At 43.3% G+C, this 27,418-nt stretch overlaps 1 protein-coding gene across 1 annotated transcript; it reads right to left on the reverse strand.

Moving 5' to 3' along the window:
* Positions 1 to 5,122: 5,122 nt before the first annotated feature.
* Positions 5,123 to 26,392, reverse strand: LOC113015713 (nardilysin-like). Its single transcript, XM_026157878.1, has 30 exons — positions 26,154 to 26,392; positions 25,460 to 25,718; positions 25,252 to 25,333; positions 24,047 to 24,200; positions 22,804 to 22,877; positions 22,587 to 22,682; positions 22,166 to 22,288; positions 21,849 to 21,906; positions 21,473 to 21,546; positions 20,916 to 20,985; positions 20,329 to 20,406; positions 20,060 to 20,180; positions 19,559 to 19,617; positions 17,875 to 17,929; positions 17,540 to 17,644; positions 17,320 to 17,443; positions 16,362 to 16,448; positions 15,906 to 16,025; positions 14,986 to 15,037; positions 14,462 to 14,612; positions 13,668 to 13,795; positions 11,163 to 11,325; positions 9,731 to 9,762; positions 9,464 to 9,602; positions 8,097 to 8,144; positions 7,554 to 7,606; positions 6,631 to 6,714; positions 6,348 to 6,555; positions 5,842 to 5,931; positions 5,123 to 5,719 (listed from the first exon to the last, which is right to left on the reverse strand). Exons 1-30 carry the CDS (start codon positions 26,375 to 26,377, stop codon positions 5,513 to 5,515), a joined length of 3,318 nt encoding a protein of 1,105 aa, XP_026013663.1. The 5' UTR covers positions 26,378 to 26,392; the 3' UTR covers positions 5,123 to 5,512.
* Positions 26,393 to 27,418: the final 1,026 nt, after the last annotated feature.

Below are 27,418 nucleotides of genomic sequence, written 5' to 3' on the forward strand. Positions count from 1 at the left end.
CTTGCATGGAACAGAAGAGGCTGTGGAGTGCAGGAACTACACTGCAAGTTGGTAGATATGCAGGTATTCCTGGGTCCTGCAGACTATCACCTAAAAACAATAAACAAAATGATTTTCTAAACTGTGGCAATGTCATGTACGTATAGTGTCAAATACATTTTTGTAGTCTTCATCAGCTTTAATTCACATGGAAGTGTTCCTAAAGTCATATGCTGTAATGATATTTACATTATGAAAACATGATTTTGGACATTTCAAGTTTTTCACTTCGGCAGATAAAAAGAATTGAGCAAAATCAACTCAAAATATTCCCACACGCCAGAACGTCCTCTCTTCCTCGCTGGCTCCATATCTGTCAGTGGAATGATCACCTCGTCGCTCTCTGTCACCATCAACACACTCCACGAATCCCGTGGATGATTCACTTCCTTATATCCGTTTGAATCAGGTACCGAAGCAGTTACGTGCGTAATGAAGCTTCGGACGTCAGTGGTCACGTGACTTTTGCCAAACGAAGCAAGCCTCGACACAGTGCTTCTGAACCAGTGTGTTGTTTTTTTCGACACACGCTCCGGAGCGTCAGCTTCAAGCGGGCCATCACTACACAGGTGGTTTAACTTGGTTTTGTTTTAGCAATGTGTGTGCGCATTTTGGTCTGCGTGGAAATAAATGTGTACATGTTGAAATCCATTTGTGTGTAACCAGATTTGTAAATGTGTCAAATCTGTGAGCATGCGTAGATATTAATGGCTGAAAAGTCTTAAATCTTAGCCTGAAAACACACTGCGTTCCAAATTATTATGTAAATAATATAGTTGATACAAATGGCAGTCTGTATAATTTTCAAGTCATCAGCCATTAGAGCACAATTCAAATTGCATTATTCAAAACCTCCCAATGATATCTACGTTTTTGCAAAAAAGAAAAAAAAAAACCTCAAAATGCACTGTTCCAAATTATTATGCACAACAGAGTTTAAAAACATTTTATTGGTTGTAAAGAATTGAAAGCTGTTATTTCTTCAATTTGCAGCTTTAGGGTGGCCATACTTACTGAAACCAAACGCTATTTAAATCAAAAACATCTTAACAGGTCAAATTACATGCTAATATAGGACCCCTTCTTTGATATAAACTTCACATTTCTTGCACCCATTGAATTTGTGAATATTTAAAAAGTTTATGCTTGAATTTCTTTGTAAGATGTCCGAATAGCCTCCCACAACTGCTGTTTGGATGTGAACTGCCTCATAGATCTTTTTCTTGAGGATGCTCCACAGGTTCTTAATAAGGGTAAGGTCAGGGGAAGATGGGGGCCACAGCATTAGTTTTTCTCCCATAGCAGCCAATGGCACCGAGGTATTCTTTCCAGCATGAGATGGTGCATTGTCATGCATGAAGATAATTTTGCTACAGAATGCACACTTCCTTTTGTACCATAAATAAAGTGTTCAGTCAGAAACTCTATATAATTGACCATTTTTACACCTTCCAGGACCCAAAAGGGGCCTAGCAGCTCTCTCCCCGTGATTCCAGCCCAGAACATGACTCCCCCACCTCCTTGCTGATGTTGCACTCAAGTTGGGACATGGTTGCCATCCACTACTCATCAGTGAACAAGACTGTTTGAAAATTAATCTTGATGCATTTCTGGGCCCACTGCAACTGCTTCTGCTTGTGGGTATTGGTTAGGGATGGCTGAATGGCAGGTTTATGCACAACTGCAAGCCTCTGAAGGATCTTACACCGCGACTCCAGAGACACCATCAGCTTCAAATACACTATAAAGTCTAATTAGTTCCCAGAACTAGTAATGTTTACTTAAGATAACTATGTTAGAACAACTTATTCATTGCAAGTATACAGTACCAAGAATAATTTGACTGACTGTGTCATACTAATTGTTTACCCACTGATTAAAATTTCAAGTTCTACTAAATTAAAAATCAATTTGTGGTAACTTAATGTGATTAAAAAACAGTTTTATTATCCTTGAAATGTCTAGTACAACGCTTATACTAATGTTATACTGTATGCAAGTATGATTCAAAAATAATAATTAACAACACTTCCTGTAATGGTATTAAAATCAGCCCAACTTTTATTTTCAAATGCAAAAAAGTATATCAGCAAACATACTGGACTCTGCTGAACAACAAACAATTACATTGCCATCATTGTAATAATATTACAATGAAAAAAAGTCTCAGATTTAGTTATTCTGAATCCAAGTTTAGGCTTTCCACAACTTTGTTTTGCAAGTTACATTACTTATATAATCAGTATAAATGTATTTATTGTCTTTGGATCAAACAAAACATTTGTTTTGCGTTCAAACACAGAAGCTTGGTATGTTGTAATATTTTAAGGATTGCTTGGTTCCAGGCCTGGTATTACTGCCTGAATGACTGTCATGGATTTAGGTGTTCCACATGCAAGTGCAGAAGAAAGTCTTTAACATTGTCCCAACTACCCTTAGGTACAGTGGCAGTGGATGTGGATTAGAGATGTAATGGCCTTAAAAGTGCAGGTGACCATCCTCACTGACCATACTATCTGTGACGGAGGACTCATCTGTCCTGGTGGTCCACAAGCAAACAATCATATTTTTTAGAAAACCAACTTATTTCCTTTCTTAACAATTTTTTTTCCTGCATTTGCTATAGAACAGACCTCAATTTAGACAATCTCAGGCTCCCTCCCCACCGGAAAGGTGACACTCAATGTCCCACTTGTCAGTCTGGATAGCCCTGACCACCGACACACAATAATGTCATGAAAACAAGTTTTTTAAAAAGGGATATGCAAACATGGACAATAATTTTTCATTGTGATGATCTGCAGAAGCAAATTTCCCTGTTCAAAAACTTGCAGACTTCACTATATACAGTGTAGACAATGTGGACCCTCTAAACTAAGTTTGTGAGATATAATCTTTTAAGAAATTCAGACCAAACTGTTGTCGTATTTACTTACACAGCATGTCTTATAGAATTGACTGGCGTGAACAGCAACAACATAGAGCAGTCATATCTCAAGTCTAATAACAGAAGAGAGGAAAGGATCAGTAAAGAAACAACTTCCCAAACCAAAGCACAAATGAAACAATAAGTAAAACAGGTTGATCTAAAGTATGATTAAAGTTCAGCCTGATTAATATAAATGCCACTGACAATTACTTATATATTGGAAAATCAAAATACTATAATCAATATAATGTTATACTCATAAGACCAAACATTTTAGTGCATAATCACCTGTCACTCCCATTTAAAACCCTAAATTGAAGTATCTCATATGCATGTGTGTTAATTACTTCAAGCTGTCCTGCTTACATTCAGAAGTATTAGGTGTTTATTCTCTGCCCCTGTGTTTTCTATTTGTATATGTGTATCTATGCCTGTGGTGCTTACATCACTGCTGCAATACCCGTGCACAGGATTTAGTGAGCTCCATTGTCAGAAACAGAAAAATCTGTCACAGGGTACCCATCTTTCAGCCCCGTTTAAAACATCCGTCTCTCTTACCGTTTACTACCAAAAGCAGATCACCCACAGAACTTTACCATAGCACTGGTGTATTATATGATTATGAAATCATGCTATTTTAATTACATGGTCACCTGACCCTTAAAATAAGGTAAAATGTGTTAAAAGTATAGTTTTTGTTTATCTTCCTAAAGATGCTTATTAAAGCTTTTATTTCTTATAATTGCAAGTCCTTATTCGCTTGTCTACAACATCACTGGTCATGTAGAATTGAACTCATTTTTCTTTAAAGAATTTTTAACTGCTGTCTTGCAAACTTCAAAGGAAAGACGAAATACTTGTGGAACAGTCACTAAGGGATCATTGTGTTGTGTTCATCCATGTGTCCAGTTTTTGTATTGCTTTTTGTTTTTTGGTTCATGCATTAGGTGGGTTGCTCAGTTTTGTTTTACTAAATGTTTGAGCTCATACACGTGTTTTAAACAAGTTGTATGTACATTTAACTCGGTACTACTTGGACTCAATGGGTATTTATGTATTATCATCTGGCTCGCCTTTTTCCTAGGACCAGTCCTGCATTTGCATTTGGGCCCTTTTTTCTGAAACGCCATCTACGCTTGCTAATCCACATAATGACAGGTAAACACACCTGTCGGGCTTAAGATCACAAACACACGTTTGTATTATGACTTCAAGTAGCTGTATTCCTCAAAGTTAAAGTGTACTTTACGATGTCAGTCTTAGTTTTACTGTTTTTTAGCTAACTTTATTTTTACTTTGATTTGGGTTTTTTTCACTGTTGTATATATATATCTATATATATATATATATATATATATATATATATGTAGAGAGAGAGAGATATATATAGATATATATACATATATATATCTATATATGTATATATAGATATATATATGTAGAGAGAGAGAGAGAGAGAGAGAGAGAGAGAGATAGATATATATACATATATATCTATATATATGTGCCACATATATGTGGCACTTTTTTCAAATGTAATTTTCTCATAAAATCAATTAAACAAACACAAATATATACAGGCAAGTGGTGTGCCGGCACAGCAGTGCAGGAAAAAACGCAATGCAAATTCATCTCCGACTGGTTAGAGAAGTGTTTGTGCTGCTCAAGGACATTTAGTCCACTGCATTGAAATGGAGCTGTGACCCTCTGAGGTGATCAGGCTGAGTCCATTGTCTGATTATATTAACAGTAAACTTAAGTAATGAGATTGTTGCATTTGGCGCCTTTTTAAAAAGGTTATCAGACTACCTAAATAACTAATAAAACAACGAATCAAATACGGTGATAAATGTGTGGACTACTGGGGATAAAAAGGCGAGAAAGAAGAAACAGTTCTCCTGTGCGTCCTTTCACATTATCCAAGCATATGTTAAGCTTAACACTGCATGTACTCCCACTCATTTAAGCTCATATTCTAGCTAAGAGTTATTTTTATTAGTGGTTATTCCAATTTCTAAACTGCAGGATTCCAAAAATCTGAGGATTTATTATAGTTTTTATAGTCAGTGATATTAAGGGAGGTCAATGATTGCCTTTTTTGTCTGCTTTATTTCTGATTTCTTTCCAAATGAAAACAAGAAGTTGGAGATGAAATATGAAATGTCTTTAAATGTTTTATTACTGAAGGACAAACTGAAGCATGGAGTGAGCATAACAGGAAGAACACGTGTGTGTTTACAAATAAAATAATGACTTTATTGATACCACAGCCCTGAGTCATCACGCTGCATTCATGTCTTGTGGGAAAAATCATTATTTCACAGTTGAAAGCTACAAGGAGGGGAATTTCATCGGACCCATGAAGGTGCCATGATTGTAGTTTTTCTGGACTCTTTGTCCAAAACTGACCTGAAATCTGATTCTCAGAGCATATTAGTTCCCACAAGAAGTGAATGTAGCACTGTTGTAACCAATCACAGAGAGGAAAAGGACACAGCAGAAACATGACCAATCAGTAGGCGTTTCACTTTTATGGGGTGTAGCCTAGTTGATGATTTTGTGGTAGGGGTTGAGGGGGAGGGAGGAGGTGAAAGCTCTGATGTCGGTGATGAGCGTGGTGTCCTGAAGAGATGGCGACGAGGTCGGCACAAATGTCAGCTCGCTCACTTCACCGTAGGCCGAGGACGAGGTAGCAGAATCTGGGCTGCAGGTGGTGCTCTGATCACCTTCCTCCACGCCGAAGCCGACCACCTGAGTGCAGACAGGAACAGGAAGGAAAATAAAGAGTGTGACTTTAACAACTCAACTTTACTGAAACAGCTTGTTTCTTACAAACGCAGCTCAGAGAGAAATACTGCTTCCTGTTTACTCACATGCACGCTGAGCTTCCTGCTGCTGTTGTTTCTGTGCTCCAGGAACCAGGAGACCAGCTCCTGTTGGGTGAACGTCTTCAGAACCTCAATCTGCAACGCAAACCACAGTCGGTCATCAACTGGGACCAGAACCAGCAACACAGCCTCTCAGCATCAAATTCCCGGGACAAACTCGCAATAGATCCATCCATCCCTTTCCTTTCTCCAGTTCAGAGTTTCAGGGAAGGAGGAGCCCATCCCAGCTGTAAGAGTGAGTGGTCGGTAGGCCATTCACCAGCACTGGCACGGTCACTGGCTGGTTTGGTTAAACCTGAGCCTGTAGAACGTGCTGAGAGAAAACTTCATAGCATGACTTCTGGTAAGATTCACATTCATCCATCTCAACTTAGCTGGGATAGGCTCCACCTCCACTGCAACCCTGAATTACATAAACAGAAAAGAGACTAGGTGGATGGATGGGTGGATGTTGGTAAAGTAACATGCAGATGCAGAAACATGAGCGTCACCTCCTTGTTGAGCCGGTCGAAGACGTACTGCTGCGTGACCACCTCGAACCAGTTGCGGTCCACCTCCTCCCCCAGGTGTGCGTCCTCGCACTCCTTCAGCTTGATGAGCGCCGTCACCTGAGTCCCAAAGGCCTCGTCGCTCAGACCCGACAGACACTCACCGAAACTCACCAGGAACTCCTCGATCTTTGCCTCGACAAACTCGGAGCTGTGAGGAGGACCAATAGAAGCTTTAAACTGGCTCACCTGAAAACCTCAGCTAAATTCACACAGGTATCCTCACCTGAATTTTGTGGCTTGAGTTTCCACGGTGACGGAGAATCCAAGCACACCTGACGTGTTCCTGCAGGTGGGGTACACCTGGTACCTGGAAGTTGGAGGTCAGCAAGTTAAAAACTCAGTGATGATGTGGGGAGTTCTGCGTTTTAGCGCCCCCTGCTGTTTCTTTGAATGTAAAAGCAGCTCACACTCCAGTCTGTGTGACACAGATATGAACACGTGATCGTTTGTTATTAAAGGTTTCTGATTTTATTCAGCTGACGTTAAGGTGGGATCTCCTTTCCTGTTGGCTCAGGGTGGAGAGTTGTTCGCTGATGGAGGTTCTCATTATCAGTGATTGTGTTGCTATGGAAACCTGTTTCAGGAAACCTGCTTTATCAACATGATGATTATTATTATTAACCTTTATTTAACCAGGAAAAGTCCCATTGAGATTAAAAACCTCTTTTTCAAGAGAGTCCTGGCCAAGAGGCGACAACATGTTGAAATTACAAAGTTACATACATATTATAAATAACAATTACATTTTAAAAACATTTTTCTCTGGCTCTCTCAATCTGGACTTAAAAGCATTTAATGAAATAAGATCTGCTATCTTCCAGTCTTTTTGCATCATGTTCCATGTGAAAGGGGCAGCATAAGTAAAAGCCCTCTTTCCCAGTTCAGTTCTTGCAAATGGAACATTGAGCAAAAAAAGATCGCTTGAACGCAGGCTGTAAGAAACAGTACTCCTCCGTGTGAGCAGATCGCAAATGTAGGTGGGCATTTGTCCAAGCAGGGCCTTATAAATAAAGATGCACCAGTGAACAAACCTCCTGGAGGACAACGAAGGCCATCCCACTCGAGCGTACAGATCACAACAATGGGTCAAGGCCCATTGATGCTGTGGTTTGAATCAGTGTGACAGTTAACCGGAAGAACACTCACCCCAGCGTCTCCTTCGTCCTCAGGAAGTCGAAGCAGGGCTCCTCCATGTGCATCTGTGAACACACACATAAACTTCAAACAGGAAGCTGTAACGAGTTCACTTCCTGTAGTTTCAGTCAGAATACGTACCAGTGAACAGGTGTTAGCTTGATAAAATTAATGTGTATGAGGTGTGATCTAAAAGCTTCATCACTTCACCCAGATTTAAAAACCCCACTTGCTTAAACCTGGATGATCTTTCCTTGAAGGCGGTCTCCTCTGAACCTTTTAAATATCTTCCTGTTAGTCCTGTGCTGACCGCCCCTTCCTCACCAGAGCAGAGGCTCGTGTTTGCTCTGCGAACGTGTTTGAGGTCAAATCACAGGGTGAGTGGTCAGAGCAGGTGTACAGGGAGACGACCTTAGAGGGGTGATCGTCCATCTTTACATCGGCTACAGGTTCTTATGGGTGGAGTCACAGAACTTTGTGAACCTGAACGATCTAGATTTATTCAATTTGCTTCTAAATGTTAAAATTGTGTTCAGTGTTTGAGGCGACACTCACCACCATCAGCTCCATGAGAGCGTGCTCTCTGAGTTTCTTCAGCCCGGACTGCAACACACACACACACACACACACACACAGAATTAAAGCCCAGCAGGAAGCAGCTGGTTGTGATTGAAGGTGATACTATCAGGAGACCGCTGCTGGCTTCATGCCCCAAATTACAGTTTTTTACAGACGCTAGGACACATTTCTCAATACTTAGGTCACTTTTGCAAAACTCTTCACACAATCCTCCTAACTGACCGTCAGCTTGGCAAAGCAGTTCATTCCACATTCAAAATGCACTACAACTACCAAAACACTTCATTCAGGTCTCAAATAAAAACATTCCTCCAGAACACTAGCAAAGGTTGACAGCCGACAAACACACTTTGTCACCCACAAAACAATGACCTAAAAAACACTAACAACATATAGCATTACACAGTGTTTTCCTGTGTAAAACAAGGACACATCTCTGTTTATAATTTCAATATATGTTACTGGAATGAATCAGACATCATGCAGAATTCGTTAATATTTGTTTATGTATTTTTATTTTTTTGCACTAAGTAATCCCAAAATACAAGAATTTGTATACACACCATCCACTGATACACATACAATAGTAATGCTAATCTTCTCCATTTCTGGCTGGGTCCATGTTTACATCACAAAACAAACCTATTCAGCAGTTATCTCCTTTTGTAATGAAATTGAAGGAGTAACAACTGTGTAGATGTTCATCTACAATGAGAATCAGCTGTGGCTGGTTAAACTGCATTTTTAGATTTAAAATATGTTTCAATAAAATATTGCTGTTGAATTTTGCTGTCTTATTCAGTTTTGCATTGTGTTATTGTTTTGAAGTTTAACAGTTTTGAAAACAGTATGTAAGTACATGCAAAATGTCCTGTACGTACAAAGATTTTTGGCAGTTGTTGTGTCTGAGTGAGAAAATAATTCATGAAATTTGAGAGATGTAGTCATTGAATGCATTTCGTGCCAAAACAATGATAACTGATCCTCAGTTTAGCCCACATAGACTTCTGTTGTGCTCACTGTGTGAGGAGTTTTGCAAAAGTGACCTAAGTATTGAGAAATGTGTCCTAGCGTCTGTAAAAAACTGTAAAATAGAGGATGCTGTAAAGCAACTTGTGGCGCTGTGATGTCCCCGATACTCGCACTAAGGCATTTTACTGAAATAAAACCACAAAAATATAAAAAATAGAATTATATCTGTTGTCTTGAGCTCTTCTATCAAAACCAGGATGAACATCATGAAATTTACAGTTTTGTTCATTCTGGACGAGCTTGAGAGTGCCCCCTATTGGACAAAGCGGGAATCAGCAGTTCTGTGGTGTTGTGTTTTTTGTTTTTTTTACCTGGTAGTAGACGGTGACCTCAGAGTTGGCGTCTCCTTTGTTGAGAGATTTCACTTTGCAGAGATGATGTTTCAGCGGCAGCTCCACCACCCGGAACAGCACGGGGACGTCTGCAGGCAGCGGCTGGAACTGCAGCTTCCTGCACACAGGTTGGTGTGACATCAGAGCAGAAAGCTGAACTCTTCCCTGAATCTGTAAAACCTCGCTGACGTCATTTAGAGGACTGAAGATGTCTCTGTGAACTGATGAACAGCAGCAGATACTCACTCAGTGAAGTAGCGCAGAAACTCTTTGGACTCCTGTGGGAGGAAATGACATCATCAGTGAGCTTAGACCTTCAACCTGAACTAAATATTCTTCTACTTGATTCTGATCTGCACATCGGTGGCGTTTCAACACACCTCGATCTTTGTAACCTGTTGCGGTTGAAGACACAATCAGGACTTAGAGAAGCAGAGATTCTAGAGTTTAAAAAAAAAAAAAAACTTCCTAGAGAAAACAGCATTTTCTGTACTTCCTGTTTCTTCTTCTTGTATAGCAGCGCCGCTGTGGAGGTTTTATCTGTTTTGATGCATATTGTTTAGGAGGAACTCAGTCCCAGGATACACGCTGACAGACTTTACCTTTAACCTCAGCTCTGTGTGCGTGTTTGTCTATGTGAACCATGTTTATACATACTTGTGAGGACCAAAAATTGGAATGCTACTATACTTGTGGGGACCAACAGCCCTTTTGAGGACAAAATGCCCTTTCCCCATGAGTTTGAAGGCCTTTTTCAGACTCCAAATGTGGTTTTAGTGTCAGAGTTACAGTTGGGTTATGGTTAAATTTAGGTTTAGGCTGAGGATTAGTCATTCATTTTTCATGGTTAGGGTAACCGGCTAGGGAAAGTATTATGTCAATTAGGCTACGTTCACACTGCAGGCGAAAGCGCATCAAATCCGATTTTTTTGACCCTATGCGACCCATATCCGATCATGAGATGACAGTGTGAACGGCACAAATCCGATATTTTCAAATCCGATCCGGGTCACTTTCGTATGTGGTACTGATACATATCCGATGTTTTAGAAAACGACTGCTGTTTGAATGGTGAAGTCGCATTAAATCCGTCTTTTACGTCACTGACAGAAGACAGACGCCAATTATCAGCGCCGGAGAAGCGCCGGAGAAGACATCGCGAACGCTTCCTGGCCATCCCGTGTAGATGTCAGTGAAACTGTTGGGAAGACAACGTTGGAGAAACGTGAACATTTTATTTGTACTGAATAATCTGCAGATTCTGACAGAAATCACCAACTATCCTTTGAAGCACCGCTCCTCTAACAGCAATAAGGATAATTATTAGGTTATCTACATTATTATTATGTAAATAACAAAATAACTTAAAGCAAAAAAATTGGGAAACGTGAAGTCCGAAGTCTTTATATTAAGGGCCATCTGTCAAACAATACTGTTTGCTCTGGGTCTAAACAGAGCGCGTTGTGTGTGACGTCTTCTTTTGCGCATGCGGGCCGCTTTGAGCGTTCACACTTGAGAGCGTTTGCTGTCGCATTTTATTTGTAGTGTGAACAAGCAGACAAAATAATCGGATTTGATCAAAAAATCGGATTTGAGCATTAAGACCTGCAGTGTGAACGTAGCCTTAGATGTCCTCACTATATGAAAACAAGTCTGTGTGTGTGTGTGTGTGTCTCACCGCACTAGTGAAGTTTCCCTGCACCAGCCCCTCAGCATAAAGCTCTGCCTTCAGCCCTCTGACGAAGGTCATCAGGTCGTCGACAGTGAGACCTTTTGAGACTGCGCGATACTTCTGGATGACGGACCAGCGGCAGTGCTCGAGGATCAGCAGACGGATGTCTCTGCAGAGGAAACACCACACTGATCACATCCACCTACAGCTTCGCTTTAGACGGAGTCTCTCTCCGGAAATGCTCAGTTTGGGAGCCGATACTGATCAAACCCTCAGAAATACAGAGGAAATACACACAGTTACAGCAAGACTGCAGACACAACACCCCGAGGCTTTCATTATTATATCTGGAGACTTTAATCATGCCACACTGGATTCTACTCTGGCTGCTTTTCACCAGTTTGTGAATTGTCCCACATGGAGCAACAGGACAATTGACCTACTGTATGTCAATGTGAGAGATGCATACAGTAGGTCAGACTAGGGAAGTCAGACCACAACCTGGTTTACCTACAGCCACAATACACACCCCTCGTCCAAAGGCAGCCTGTCACAACACGCTTAATCAGGAGATGGACCCCAGAAAAGGAGGATGCTCTGAGAGACTGCTATGACACCACAGACTGGGATGTGCTTCTGAGCCCAACATGGTGAGGACATAGAGGGGGCGACACACTGTCTTACAGACTACCTCAACTTTTGTGTGGACACGGTCGCCCCTGCTAAGACGGTACGGTGTTATCCTAATAACAAACCGTGGGTAAAACAGGAAGTCAAGGCTGTCCTCAACAGGAAGAAGAAGGCTTTCAGGAGCAAAGTGAAGGAGGAGATGAAAGCAGCACAGCGGGAGGTGAAAAGCTACAGCATGCCCAGGACTCACTACAGTTCGCATACAAGGCGGATGTCGGAGTGGAGGATGCCATCCTGTACCTCCTACATAGAGCCCACTCACACCTGGATGGGGGAAAAGGCATGGTCAGGATCCTGTTTCTTGACTTTTCCAGTGCCTTTAATACCATCCGGCCCTGTCTGCTCCAGGAGAAACTGGACAGGATGCAGGTGGACCCCTGCCTGGTCGCTTGGATCGCCGACTACCTCATTGACAGACCACAGTATGTCAGGCTGAAGGACATCACGTCTGACACTGTGGTCAGCAGCGCAGGAGCACCACAGGGAACTGTGCTGTCCCCTCTTCTCTTCACCCTGTACACCTCTGACTTCTGCTACAACTCTGAATTATGCTATATTCAGAAGTTTGCAGACGACACAGCCATCATGGGGTGTATCTGGGATGATCAGGAAGAGGAGTACAGAAGTCTGGTGAGGAACTTTGTCACATGGAGTCACACAAACCACCTGCAACTCAACACCTCGAAGACCAAGGAACTGGTTGTGGACTTCGGGAGGTCTAGAGCAGGTCCACTGCCGGTTCAGATAGAGGGAGAGGAGGTGGTCAACAAGTACAAGTACCTCGGGCTGTGGGTGGACAACAAACTGGACTGGTCATGCAACACAGAGCACCTGTATAAAAAAGCCCAAAGCCGACTGTATTTCCTCAGGAGGCTGAGGTCTTTTAACATCTGCAGGAAGCTCCTGAGGATGTTTTACCAGTCGGTGGTTGCTGGAGTACTTTTCTATGCTGTGGTGTGCTGGGGGAGCAGCACAGCAAAGGAGTACATGCCCAGCCTGGAAAAACTAATCAGGAAGGCTGGCTCTGTGGTCGGCATGAAGCTGGACACTCTGGTGACAGTGGCAGAGAAAAGGACACTAAAAAAAAAACCTGCTGGACATTATGGACAATGCTGGGCATCCTCTGCACAGCTGTTCAGTGACAGGTTGCTTCTCCCAAAGACAAGAACCAACAGACTTAAAAACTCCTTTGTCCCACACGCCATCAGACTGTTTAACTCCTCTCTGGAGGGCAGAGGGAGGGGAAACAGGAGGACAAAGGAGGGGGGAACAACTAAGCTGTAGTGCCTTTTCACTGTGAAATACTTTTTGTTAATAACCAACGGTGCAATAGACTTCAATACTTGAAATGTGCAATTCCCTTGTATTCTTATTCCTATTTATTCCTTTTGTATACTCTTTATTTATATATGTCTCTGTATTTATATGGTATTCTGCTCACATTCTGTAACTTTGGTGCTCTGTTGGTGCTGTGCTATTTGGAAACCGAATTTCCCAGAGGAATCCACCTGAGGGATTAATAAAGTTCTATCTTATCTTATCTTATCTTCTTAAATGTACGAGCCCACATATTGACATCAGTGAGCATGCTCTGACTGAGCACGGGGCAGAGAACATGAACACAGCTTGATGGAAATCACTGGGAATCGTTTATTTGATGGAAAAGTTTCTGATTAGCTTATTAAAATGTGACACGATTTGCTGTTAAAACAGAACAGAACTGGTTCAGGAGCAGCTGTGCCTCAGAAGGTCATCCACTAATCACTGGTTCAACCCCTCGCTCCTCTAGATACTGAACTCAAAAGGCCTGTGTGGACGTACTTGCCCAGCCTGTCCGGCTTGATGAGGATATTGAAGTAGGTCTTCTTCAGCTGCTCTGAGAACATGGTGAAGACGCTCTGCTCGGTGCTGAAGTCTGCCAGCTGATCCACGATCAGGTGCAGCAGCAGCTGGAAGGAAAACAAAGCAGCTGAAATGATGTTTAACACTCCAACTCGCAGATATCAAACCAACTTCATTATTGTGTGCTTTCATCTTTAACTAACAGATACCCTCACAGTCAAGTAGCATCGAACTACTCTCAGCAAAAGCCCACAACAAAAAAGCTGATGAGACCTGCATAGAGCACTCACCCATGTGTTTTGTAGAGACTTTTATCTTTTGGAGATTATTTTTTTCTCTGTGTTATTGTAGGTCTCTATACTACAATATAGAACGTGTTGAGGCGACTGTTGTTGTGATTAGGCGCTGTATAAATAAAATTGAATTGAATTATCAGAGAGACCGGCACTCACAGTTCCTGAAGTTTGTGAGAATTCAGTGACACGAAGACGGTGGGATTTTATTTTATGGGGCAACCCTTCAGTAGTTTATCACATGTGACTGGTGATGATTGAAGTTTAAGTTAATTTAGAAAAAGCTTTAGTATAAATGCCTAAATAAGTACCTGCTCATCTGCAGGACACTTCCTGCAATCTTTGGTTTTCAGAATAAAGAAGATAAAAGCCGAGATGGAGACTGTCAGAGCTGCAAGTGCTGACTCTGCAGGTTCATGCAGAGCAGGAATAACCTTCATACCAAAATGTGTGTGTCTGAGTGTCTGTGTGTTTCCTCACAGGCAGTTTGTGGTTGAAGCCTTTCAGCCGGATCATCAGTCCGTGCTCTCCGGCCACCAGTTTGTACTCCAGCTGAGCCACGTCGGCCTCGTAGGCCGGCTCTGCCAGGTTATGAGCCAGGATGTTCACGAAGAGGTCGAAGAGAACCAGGCTGAGGAGGAGGAGAAGAGAGAGAGTTACCTTCATCATCATAATCATCATCGTGATCATCTCAGAATGTGAATGAACTGCTAGATCTGAATTCTCTACGTGTCCGTTTGAACCACGTCAGACCGAGCGCAACTCTCACTCTGAGCTGTGATCGCCACGCTCTGCTCACCTCTCTGTTCAGAACTCAGTGACTGCATCGACAGATTTAGAGACTTTAGTGAGGCTCAGCCCACTCTCCATCTGTGCCGCTCAAATTTAACAAATGCTGAATATGTAGCACACAAAGCTATGTTTGTGTCAGTCACTGTTTCCAGGTAACACTGTGCTGCACTGCAGGTGGATCTAATATGTTCAGGTGTGTCGGTGGCTCTTACTTCTCTGGGCTCTTCTGGATCATCGGGGAGATCAGGTGGAAGCGAATGTAGGCTGAAATAAAAACACATCAGTGATTATTTATCCAAACAGATTCTGATACAGCTGACTGTTTCCAGCCGTTATTGTCTTGCTGATTCGTGTTTTGTGTAACTGTAGGTATAAATACAGTTTTTAATTGAGTTGACATCACACCGCATCACTCTTATTTGGATAAAGTGTAATGACATCAAGTGTCCACAAGACACTGCTGTTCCACCTGCTTCCTATCAGGCATGTCCTGATAAAATTGAGCTTTAATGCCTGAGCAGTTTTCAGGTGGATAGTTTAAACTGGTCTGTCTGATTAAACCAGTATAGATCTTTTTTATGGTTTAAACTTGGACTGAAACACTGACTGAAAGTTTTTACTCTGCAGGTCGTCATCTTTGTGCTCAGTGCCTGAAGATGCTGCAGACTCAGCAGAAGTCAGACTAGCACATTAACTCCTCTAACTCTGCCGCACTCGCTCACTGTCAGACACAGACTGTAAATAAAGGTGGAAGCATTTCCTTAAACAGCAACCCTTTCTAATGTCCAGGAGGGGGCGACTCCTCTGGTTGTAAAAAGAAGTCTGTCTGGACAGAAGTCTATAAGGAAGTGACCCTCCTGCTCAGCTGCCTCTGAGCTCAGGAAAGTCTGTCCTGATAAGTTTCTGGTGTTAGGTCTAAATCACTAAAACACAAACTTCATTTTGGTCCTGTTAGAGTCGCAAAAGACCAGGCAGCAGGAGAGGATTCCGGGCGGGGCTAAACCATGATGGCTTTTTTGTCTTACATGAAGGTAAACGTGAGATTATTTGGTTCTGAATTGTTGGTTGGTCCAAACTTTGGTTTCCCTTTTCTGGTTCAGCTCCATCAGCAGACCTGGCCGGCCCAGCTCACCTTTGGGGATCTTGAACTTGTTGTCCTTCTTGTACCACAGACAGCCGCGCTCGCTGTTCACAATCCTCACAGGATACTCTGTGTCCGGACAGTCAGACGTTTTCAAGGTGAAATCCGTTGCTGCAGAAGCGACAAAAAACCCAGAAGATTGAGTTTATTGGTTGTCAGTAATGATGCTGTGATGACTGAAACACTGAAACGTACTGATGTACAGCTTTACGCTGTGATGTTACAGGATGTAGAAATTGTTTTTTTTTGTTATTTAAATTCTTAAATCCTGACTGATTTCAGATCTAAACTTCTCCGAAGGCTGGAAACTTGTTCCCGGCTTTGCTGTAGGAGTCTAAGATGCACATCTGAACTTTTCAGCCTTCAGCTGATCCTAAATCAGCTTGATGTGGACTCAGCCTGAGCTGCTATTCATCATCTGAAGCTGCCAAATGCGTTCACACTGACCGATGAATTTGTTCTCAGCAGGCAGGTGGAGTTCAGGGTTGAGTTCGAAGTCTCCAGCCCAGCGCTCAGCCCACTCCTCTGGGATATCTGACGAGACAAAACAAACACACCCACATTTAGCGACAAACAGGAAGCAGTCACAGGGTCAGACTGTCACCGCCGAGGACCCCCTGAAACTTTAAACTCTGCGCTAACTTCACACCACTTAATTCTGATTGGCTTGTCTGGTCACTTCCTGTTTCCTGTGAAGACTTTGCAGTAATGGCGATGATGAAGACATTTGTGAACAAAGAAGCAGGTTTAACGGCAGATTTCTTCAGTCATCTTTATTATGATGAAGAAACAGGAGTGCTGCAGTTTGCATGTTCCTCCTCTCACAGCCCAAACACAAGCATGTTTGGTTCACAGCCGAATCAGCTGTACATGAAAACATAAACAGCTGATTTGCATTTAGTGTAAATTACACTGGATCTGGCTTTTTTTAAATTTTGAGTTATCAGGCTGCTGTACGTTTATTATTACGTTATTTATTATTTTAAATTTGAGACATTTACACAAACAGGTAGGACTCAAAGTCGCCTTCACAGCTTTACTCTGTTTCAAAGCAGACATTTACTCCATAAATGATTTAAAATCGCATGTATCAGTAATGTCGACACAACAAATTTTGCAGCTTCATGCACACAAACGTTTTTTGTTATTTTGTTCAACTGTTTGCTGAAAAACTAAACTAAACAGTCGTTTTACCTCAGACCTCCACGTTCTCGAAGGTGAAGTTTGATGTTACTATAGTAGCGTATAAAAATGGTCTGTGTGAGTTAAGTGATGAAAATAATAAGCGCTTCATGCCCTCCCAACACGACGACCTCCCCCTGCCTCAGGGTTAGGGTTAGCTTTTAGCTACGCGCTCCTTGGTGCAGACTAACAGAGTAACTGTGCTGTGGTTAAAGCGTCGTACCCTCCACGCTGTAGCAGGTACCGAACCATTTCTCTTTGAGGAGGCAGCAGCCTTCGTTTTCCGGCGACAGCAGCAGCAGATTCGCTCTGTCGGGTTTCAGCAGGGACAGAGCGGCGTTGATCACCTGACAACACAAACAGTTCACTGAGAGCGTAAACTCTACACAGGACAGATTACTGCACTGATTCTGGATCAAGATCCGGATCACGGTGATGCTCACCTGGGGGTCGTACTCGAACATGAGCTGGTCTCCGGTCAGGAAGTCCTGTTTGGGAAACAGCTGCATGTTCTCGCAGATGTTCTCCACAAACTCGATGGGATCCGTCTGCCCAACACAATTGGAAGTGAGCGTTTCACAGAGAAAGACAGTAAAGAGTGAAGCTCATCATGGGGAGTTACACAACGCTTGGCTCTATCGTTTCTGTCCTACTCTGTCTCTGCTGTCCCTGACGAAGCACCTTCTCCTCCTCTGAGTGTCTACCTTCAGCCTCTGCTCTCCTCCCTGAGCTCACATCACTTCAGCCTGACTGTGTGTCTGTGGTGCAATACCTCTACCTGTTCCTGGTAGTGGAACTCGTTGGCTTCGATCTTCTGAATTTCCTCATAGATCCTGAAAAATAAAGAAAGCAGAAACAGAGGATTTCATTCAGACAAAGAAAAAGAAATAAAAGCAGATAAAATAAAATAATCTCAGAGCTCGGTGACTTCGTCCCAGATTAATGCTTAAAAAGATTTTTTTCCTGGACGTCATTTTTCACAAAGTTTGATGACATCATAGCTTCCTCAACAAGTGTCTGGCTCCTCCCACCAGAAGTGCCATGTCCCCTCATCACATAACATCTGACTTCAGTGTGTGATAAGAACTCTGCCCTTCACTGAAGTTCTGTTTAAGCATCTTTTACAGAAGAAAATTAACAATAAATCGATCCAATTACGGTGCTTTTCATTACAGATGGGATTCTCTGATTGGATGTGGTACTGCAGACTGTGTGTCTGTTAGTGTTAGTTTATCTAATGAGTGTTAGTTAGATTAAAGCCGTTCCACAGTTTTATTCTCAGACTTCAAAATAATCCTTCCTTATGTTAAACTGGGTCTAGCCCTGCGGTTCATCCTGTCTGAAAAGTGATGCTTTAGCTCCTCCCACTCCAATACAACTTTCTTCTGATTGGACAGCTTCTGAAAGCCTGCAGAGGGGCTGGAGCTTGTTAGCACAACCCACTCATCTGGCCAGTGTGAAAGTTCTAAAAAACAAACTGAACCTGAACCTCCTCAGATCCATCTGAACACGCCAGAGTCTGAACCTGCAGCAGAAACTGTAGATCTTCTCTCATTTCTGAGCGTGCCGTGTCTGAAAGAAATCTGTGACACGGTGATGTCAGTTCACCGAGGTAACGAGCAATCTGAGCTGCTGGCTCACAGAGACTACTACACATACACTGACCTCGTTATTACTACGGTTTAATATGAACATCCAGCACTGCAACAGCAGATACAAAGGAGCAAAACATGTATGATGCCTGTATGGTGTATCGGAATGTGAGCATGTGCAGCTGAGTCTCTAAACTCTAAATAGACAACTTAGGTTAAGTGATGTGTAGAAGAAAGATCTCCTGTCCAGTGTGGGTGTGGTTTTCAGTGAGAGGATGCCTCTTCCTCACTAAATGCTGTAGCAACACGCCGCACGAGGACGAGGGAACAGTAAGTTCAAACTATCAGACGCTCATGGATCATTGCATGGATCATCTCAGCATGCTGCTCACAATGATACAGAAACTTACATGGAGATAAAAGAGAAACGACACAAACATGTTTGTAGATTTAAAGATGAGTGACGGTGGACGCTGAGTGGATGGTGTGCGGTGGCGTGATCATACATAAATACAATGTCAGCAACAACACACCTGATTTTCAACAGAAGAATGGTGTAATGGAGACATCTGCTGAGCTCTCACTTTTCAACCAAACGTGACAGATTTTAGCTTCTACATCTGAGCCAATCAGATGTCAATTAGAGCTCTAATCAACAGGAAGCTGCTCAGAGGGAAAACAGGAAGTCACAGCTGGAATTGGGCTAAATTCACACCTTTGGAACAGCTTGCAAAGATGACTTATAGTCTTTCAACAACAAAATAAATCCTAAATAGAATTGTTTTTAAATGATGATGACCAGATTTGACCTAGAAAGCATTGTCTATGGACGTCTGCAGCTGAGATGGGAATTAGGTTTTTAAGCCTGACCTCTGCTGGGGGCCCAGAGTCTGCAGCATCTTCAGATACTGGAACACAAAGTGGACGACCTGCAGAGAGAACAGCAGCACGGTGAGGCCCCAAACCTAAGCTTTTACATCAGCAAACACATTTTTGTGTGTGTGTGAGCATTAGGGCTGCCACAAGCGATTATTTTGATAGTCGACTAGTCACCGATTATTTTTGCGATTAGTCGACTAATCAGATCATCATCCACTGGACGTAAAACGTACAGCTTATTGCACCAGCAGCATCTGCTCTTATATAACTATCATTAGCTTACAGCTTTAAGTGTTTAAGGTCTGTGCTAACTAAAAATAAAGACAAAAATTAGAAGTTTAATATCTTTTAAGTTTTTTAAGTTTGAAGGCATTTTTGAGACTCAAAATGTGGTTTTAGTGTCAGGGTTACAGTTAGGTTATGGTTGTGGTTACGGTAAGGGGCTAGGGAAAGCAAGATATGAAAACCCAACATGTATGTATGTGTGTGTACCTGGTAGAAGTTCTGGTAGCCCTGATCAGTGAGAGTGATGGAGATGGAGAAGATTGAGTAGGTGGTGTTCTGGTCAAAGCCGGTCTCACTATTTCCTCCAAACAGAGCCAGAGCCCAGCATCTGCACACACACACACACACACACACACACACACACACACACACACACACACACACACACACACACACACACACTCATACTTATAAACACAGAACACACACACAGGGCAGTGCCTTCCTTCATTCACACGTCTGTTTTCATGACTCACTTCTTCCTGAGCAGCGACAGGATGCTGCCTGTCCCTTCATGTCCGATGAGCCAGGAGATGTAATGAAGAGGCTTCACTCTGACACAGGAACACAAACAAACGTGTTCACACACTCAGCTGTGAACATTTCAAATGACCGAGCCGCAATCCACATACACACAAACATCAGACCGGACGTTCAACACTACAAGCTTTGTGTGACGGCGGTCTGCGATGATGTGAGGATAAAGCATTTAAGAGTTCAGTGATGTCAAAGCGAGTGAGTGGTCATCGTGTTTTCTGAGTATTTCCTGATTGAGAACACGTCTGAATTGGTCTATTTCCTGATGCACAAGGAAAACTTTCAGATTCATTCAGGAGAGTAAACAGCTTCAAACTGAGGATTCGTCTTACTGATGGTGACTATGATGTTAGACAACAGCCACGTGCACTAGCCAGGCTGCGTGTTACGATCAAAATGGTGATCAGTGATTGCTGTGCAATGAAATCTGAGTGCGAGCTGACTGAGACTCCTGCTCTTTAACTTGTGATACATCCCAGCCAGCTGCGCTGAACAGTCGAGGGTTAAAGGTCAGAAAGTGACTCACCTGTAATGCTTCCCCTGTGGCGGGACGGCCCAGCTGATGGTCAGAGCATGAACCTTCCTCACAGGCACCACTGCAACACACAAGCAGTCTTCATCAATCCCAATTTCTCACTGAAACATCATTACTATCAGAGTTTCAGGACGTCTCCATGGAAACAATGTGGGAGGAAACCGAATGGCTTCACTTCCTGGAACTCTGCTGTCAGGTGATGGAAGACTGGCCAGTCAGAGAGGGGAAGTGTTATCTAAGTGTTATAGTCTTATTAGCCCGAGAGATTGACATTAGTGATTACAGATTGATTCTGATAAACTGTATTGATCAGGCAGTGGGTCTCCTCCTGACTGTGAGGTGTTTAGATTTAGATTCAGATTTCTGCCTCTCTCAGTTTTACTAAGGACGACCTGATGCTGAGCCACAGGTGATAAACCAGGTGCTACAACAGGGACAGGAAACACACCTGGAAGCAGCAGGTGCTCATGCTTCATATTCATAACCAAAGGATTGCTGCTAATAATAACAACAACATGACATAAAAATCAATAATCAGTATGAGTCACCTCTGTAGAGTTTGTTAAAGGCCGGCGTGTCAAACGGTTGCTGCAGGTGAGAGAAGTCAGGTCGAGGTTCACCGCTGGAAACAAACACAGGCACATTGACGTAATTTCCATTACTGATCCATCTGATCAGCACTCTGTCCAGTAATCAATATCAATAAATATCAAACCTCTTCACTTTAAACAGATCAGGTAAGAAGCTGATCAACAGGTTTAACTGATGAAAGAACTCATCATTTATTCATTTAAAGATTCTGATGATCACTGTTTATTAATTCTACACAGAACAAAGTTCAGGGTTTCTACAGCAACACGTGATTGGATGCAGACATGTGACATCACCTAAATATTTGTGTGTGTGTGTCTGTGTGTGTCTTACTTGTTGGGCACCCTGATGAAGATCTCCCTCACCCACTCCTCCAGTGTGTCCAGAGTCTCTGAAGAACACAAACACTGTGATCCAGCTGTTACAGAGCTCGTTTCTATCCGCAGTTTCAGTTTAAAGCTGAACTTTACTCTATAAATAAACAGCGTTCAGTCCAGTCTGTTGGCACTTTGTGTTTTTGCTGCTTTCTGTGACACATTAGGAATAAACAGGTGCAAGGCTGAACTCAGCTCATCAGCAGGACAAGTCCTGCCCACAGACTCAGAGTGAAAACACGTGACAGACCGGCATGGTGGCGGTTCTACTGTTACCTTTGGACTGAACAGTGAGTGTCATGTACTGAGCTGAGTAATATCTCCTCCAGAAGTCCCTGAGCCGCTCGTAGGAGTTGATCTGCTTCTCTCGGGGCTCGTGCTTTAATGTCTGAGCGTTACCTGACAGGAACAAAACGACACCTGTTAAACACAAAAATCTGTCCACAACCAACAAGTGTGTGCAGGTCTGCCTGGGCAGGAAACACAATGCAGCAGGTGCAGCAAAAGAACTGAAAACAGACCGAGCAGATTACAGGCTATGAGCCCAAGCCCACTGATTTAGACATCTGTTAAAAACGTGTTACTACACCTTCATGAAATGTTCCCTGTTACTGAGCCCTGATCAGACTGAACCATCAAACAAAGCCAGTGGAGTCAGCTTGTGTGTGTGTGTGTGTGTGTGTGTGTGTGTTCTCACCCCAGCAGAACTTGCTCATCGGGTGTCCCGGTTTGGCCAGACTCCCAAACAGCATCTCCTTCCGGTGGGAGTCGGACGGCCTCGCCAGCTGAAACTCTGAGTATCAGAGGACAGGAAGTGACATCACAGAGGGAGATGTAAAGAGAGGGAGGAGAAGACCGCGAGAGGGCGCCGTAATGTATGGCAGATTTTAATATTTAAACATGTTTGGACTCACCGCTGTCGACAGCCTCCACCTCTCTGTCGACGGCGTCCTCGATCATCAGAGGACAGATGAAGAACTGAGCCCACCTGAAACGCAGACAGGACGTCAGAGCCACAGCTGGTGTGTCAGCTGAGACTGAGAAAGGCAGCAATATGTGTAGTTTAAATATTGTGTCCAACAGTTTGTCTGGTAGGAGAGCTCAGTGTGTTATAGGACAGTTTAAGCTCATGACACTAATGTGTGTGATTTTTACAACGACCAGGCGGCAAGAGTGTAACAGTTAAGCTGCTTTTCCTCCTTTTTGTAAACGGCGACCCTCTTCATTTGAAATGTTAACATTTGTCCCTGAATGTTAAGGAAATGTCTGCCAAGCAGAGGACATGGGAAACAAATAAGCTGACGACACTGCAAAAAAAAAATTTTCAAGAAAGTAAAAAACCTTGGTTATGGACTTTTTTTCTATTCTATTCATATTCTTAACAAGCAAGTTTTGCATAAGAACATTAAGCTCAATCTAGAAAAAAATGTCTAGCTTTTTCTCAATAAGATATTTCAGCTCATTTCCAGCTTTATTTACCAGTTACAGGGTACACTGCAAACACAGCTTTGCTTGAAATAAGCCAAATATTCTTAAATCTGACAAAATTGTTTTGTTTTGACAAAAAAAAAAAAATCTGCCAATGGGGAAAGCAAATGTTGCTCCTTAAAATTAGCAAATTAATCTAACCGTACTCTTTAAATAAGAAAAATAATCTTATTCTGGAAGAACGAGACAACTTTTCAATTTAAGAACTGTATTTGACAGCTGAGAGCGGCCGGCCTGGATTTGAGCAACCGCTGCTGGCAGATTTTTCTTCTCAAAACAACACAATTTTGTCAGATTTAAGAGTATTTGGCTTATTTCAAATAGAGCTGTTTTTGGCAGTGTACACACAGAGAAAGCAGAATGTGGGAACTTTTTAACAGTTTCTGATATTTCTGAACCACAAATACATGTCGGGAAACAGTGGGTATAACAGCTTCTCCATCCTCCAGATCGCTCGTGTCCTCAGCCGTCCGTCTGTCCGCTGCTCTAAAAACAGCCTCAGGACAATGTTACCTCACAGCGTCTGCAGTGAACAGCTGACCTCCCATCAGAGGTCCAGATGGCCCAAAGAGCTTCCGTCCGCTCGCAGCGAGGGCGCTGCCTTCACACGCCTGAAAGCTCACAGCGGATCCCACGAACAGCAGGTAACAGGAAACCCGAGGAGCTCACCTGTCGAGCGCATCTCTGAAATGCTTCCTCTGCACATCGAACTGAAAGATGGTCCGCTCGCAGTCTGTGGAGGCGTTGTCACTGCCGCCGTGCTTCTTCAGGAAGGCGTCGAAGCCGTTCTCCGCCGGGTATTTCTCACTGCCCATGAACACCACTGAGGGGGAGGAGGAGGAAGAAGCACAGAGCGGTCAGAGCATGTCTCTGCTGGCCAATCACAAGTTGCCAGCAGCTCCTGGCAACTTGTGACCCAATCCTGGGTTTAAACTACGTAATCGTCTGTAGGTCCAGCAGGTTAACGTGTTAACGTTCAGATGTTTGAGGCTCCTCACGGTGATGTCTGGATTATTTCAGGCTGCTGGTGAAAGCAGCTACGTGGGAAATACCACTTAAAAAGTCAGTGCCGCGTCACCACGCGTCAGAACAACCTGTAAGAGTCAGACTGTGCTGATTTGTGCACCCAGATGTTCCCTTTGCAGCAGGAAGTCTTTAGCTTTTTAAACATTTCTCATAGTGAGGACTTCCTGATGAGCTTTTGGAGGCTCGGATCGAAGCCACACAGGCTGAACTGACCACGTTTACAGCTTCTTTTTCCAGCAGTACTCATACAAGTGAAAAAAAGCATGTTTCTAATATTTTGGCAGCATTTTAATATTAAAGTTTCTCCAGTGATTTCAGTAAATTCATGTTATTTACTCATAACTTACAACAGGTACTGCTAACAGAGGCAAGTTTGCATTTGCATTTTAGCTTCTGAAATAAAGTCTCTTTGTGCTGCATCATCAGGATTCTCCTGAGGCGGTGAGGCGGGGTTTAGTGACACTGTTTAAGGGATAGCTGGAGCTGCACGATTCAACAATGAAAGCACGTGGAGGAAAGTGAGGACTTTGCAATCCCTTCTGAAAACATGGATGTTTAATTTGATTCCAGCTGTTGGCTGGACTCCTCCTTGTCTCGTTGGCTGTGAGGGCCAACGCAGCTGTATTCATGTGAGTGAGGCGAGGTGTACGATTGCTTCGTGTTTGGTGTGAGCACACCGTGAGAGTGGGTAGATTTGGGTGGGTAGGTTTGACGCTGGAAACAGACACCTGATGATGACTGTTCATTGACTTTAACATCTCATTAATAAAGCTTTATTCTAATTAAAACCATGGATGATCGTTTGTAAGACAAGCTCAGGTGATGTTTGCGATGACGTTCACACTCACTGTGCTCCAGGAAGTGTGCGAGGCCGGGCAGCTCATCAGGGTCACTGAAACTCCCCACACCAATGCACAGAGCTGCTGCAGCCTGAAAACACATAAGGGTCACTGCCGGTGGATCTGTCACAGAGAGCTGACGTAGTTAAACTGTTTTTGTTCAGAGACACTCCAAGGAAGAGGATGAGCCTTCATCACCCATCCTCCACACACCTACCTGCTTCTCAGAGCTCTTCTTCTTCTTCACTGGGTTCTCCTCTTCCAGCTCTTCAAAGTCGCTGTCCTGCTCTTCCTCTGCTCTGTCCCCTTCTTCCTCCTCTGAGCCCTCACCTGAGTCCCCTTCATCTTCTTCCCCGCCCTCCTCCTCTTCCTGCTCTTCCTCCTGCTCTGCCGACTCTCCATCGCCTCCCTCCCCGTCGGCCCCACTGAAGTCGGAAATGAGGAGTGCTCGGAGGCCGTTGCTCAGCTCGATGTATCTGCAGGAGACCAGAAGAGTTTATACAGTGAACGCTCAAGTAACGTCACACCTGGATCTCAGGTAACAACTTTAAACACTGACGTTCCTGTCAGAGAGGCGTCAGACTAAACTGAGAGAAACAAAGTGCAAAGCCTGAAAGAAATGCAGAAACGAACACTAATTTTCTGAAATGAAAAATAAAATGAACCTTCAGGAGGACCTTACAAAAATAACAGCCTGGGGGGGGGGGGGGGGGGCAAAACAAAGTATTTCTAACAGTTCACTGGCTGGAACACTTTTGTTTCAACCAATCACAGGTAGGAGTTCACTTGTGAAGCAAACACCTGAAATGTGAAATGGAGGTCTGTGGGGTTAAACTGTCAGTTGGACTCAGCAGTTTTCTGGTTGCATTTGAACCCTCATCATGGGTTGAATAAATGCTTGTGTCACTCACCTGTATCTCTTTGGGTCACTAGGTGATTTGACGATCTCTGGGTCTCCCTGGTCATCTACAGTGGCTCTTTCCTCCCCGTCTCCAGCAGCCACCTGAGCCCTGGCGCCCTCTGGGGGCGGAGGCTCACCTTGGTCTGGCGCAGATGCTGGACTGGCAGCACCAGCACCACTCGATTTGCTGGTCTGAGGCATTTTGGAGAGTCCTCTACAGTGAGACACACACATTAACAAGTTATCAATGACTAATTCACTGGAAATAAACGTATCAGCGCTGACTGTGATAATCGGCATAAACTGGTCACTTTTCTTTAGGACAGCGTGGGAGAAACATGAATCCAGACTGTGCAGATTTTATTTAATCATGGATGTTATTGGAATCACTTCATACATAAAACTAAACTCCTAATTTACAGAAAGAATCAGCATCAAGTAGCCAATAATAAAATACTATATATAGATTAAATGAATGCCGAATTGAAGAACAACGCCTCCTGCTTTGAAAAGTACCTCGGGTTTTATTTCAGCAAGTAAGGGTTTTCGGTAAAAGGTAAATATCAGATTTTATGAGGGAATTTTGGTGACTCGGCATCGTCTCTCGCGAGAACAACGTTGAACGTTAACAAGGATTTAAATTGAGCGGAAGCTCATGTGAAATCCAGTTTATTTAACTGCTAGCTTCCCCGTTATGAAACTAGCGGAGGCACTAACGGGTTGACCGAGGCAGCAAACTCCATATAACCGCCGACGGCGTCTCCGCAAACACACCGAGCTCCGTGAGCTTCAGGTGGAGGCTCTGCCGGCTCGTTTCACAGCTAATAAATTCAATATACTTTAATCCTAGCGGTTAGCGGACTGCTAGCTACTCCAGATACTCGGAAGTAGCGTCAGCCAGCCGCCCGGGCTGGGTAGGTGGAGGCTGTGTGTCCGTCAGCTGGGAGCAGCTTCACTTGGACTCCAACATACGGACGATAGGAGCCGTTTTTACCTGCCAGGAGGAATAAAACACTCACCTTCGTCTTTGAAGCCGCCGAAGTTTAAGAGAAGTAGCCCGGTACTACCCAGCTGGTCAAAACAAGGCCTCTGATTGGCTGAGGTCACGTTAATCACAGAAGACTGGCCGTCTGATTGGTTGCCACTAATCGAGCTGTAAAGCTTGTGCGAGAAACATGCTGGGGAAGGGGGTACCGGTAGTAATATAATAATTAATAAATTATAGATGCCTCCTGTTTGTCACAGTCTCGGTTATTGTTGTCATTAAAATAAAGA

Source organism: Astatotilapia calliptera, chromosome 23 (genome assembly GCF_900246225.1).
Source record: "Astatotilapia calliptera chromosome 23, fAstCal1.2, whole genome shotgun sequence".
NCBI classification, from domain to species: Eukaryota; Metazoa; Chordata; class Actinopteri; order Cichliformes; family Cichlidae; genus Astatotilapia; species Astatotilapia calliptera.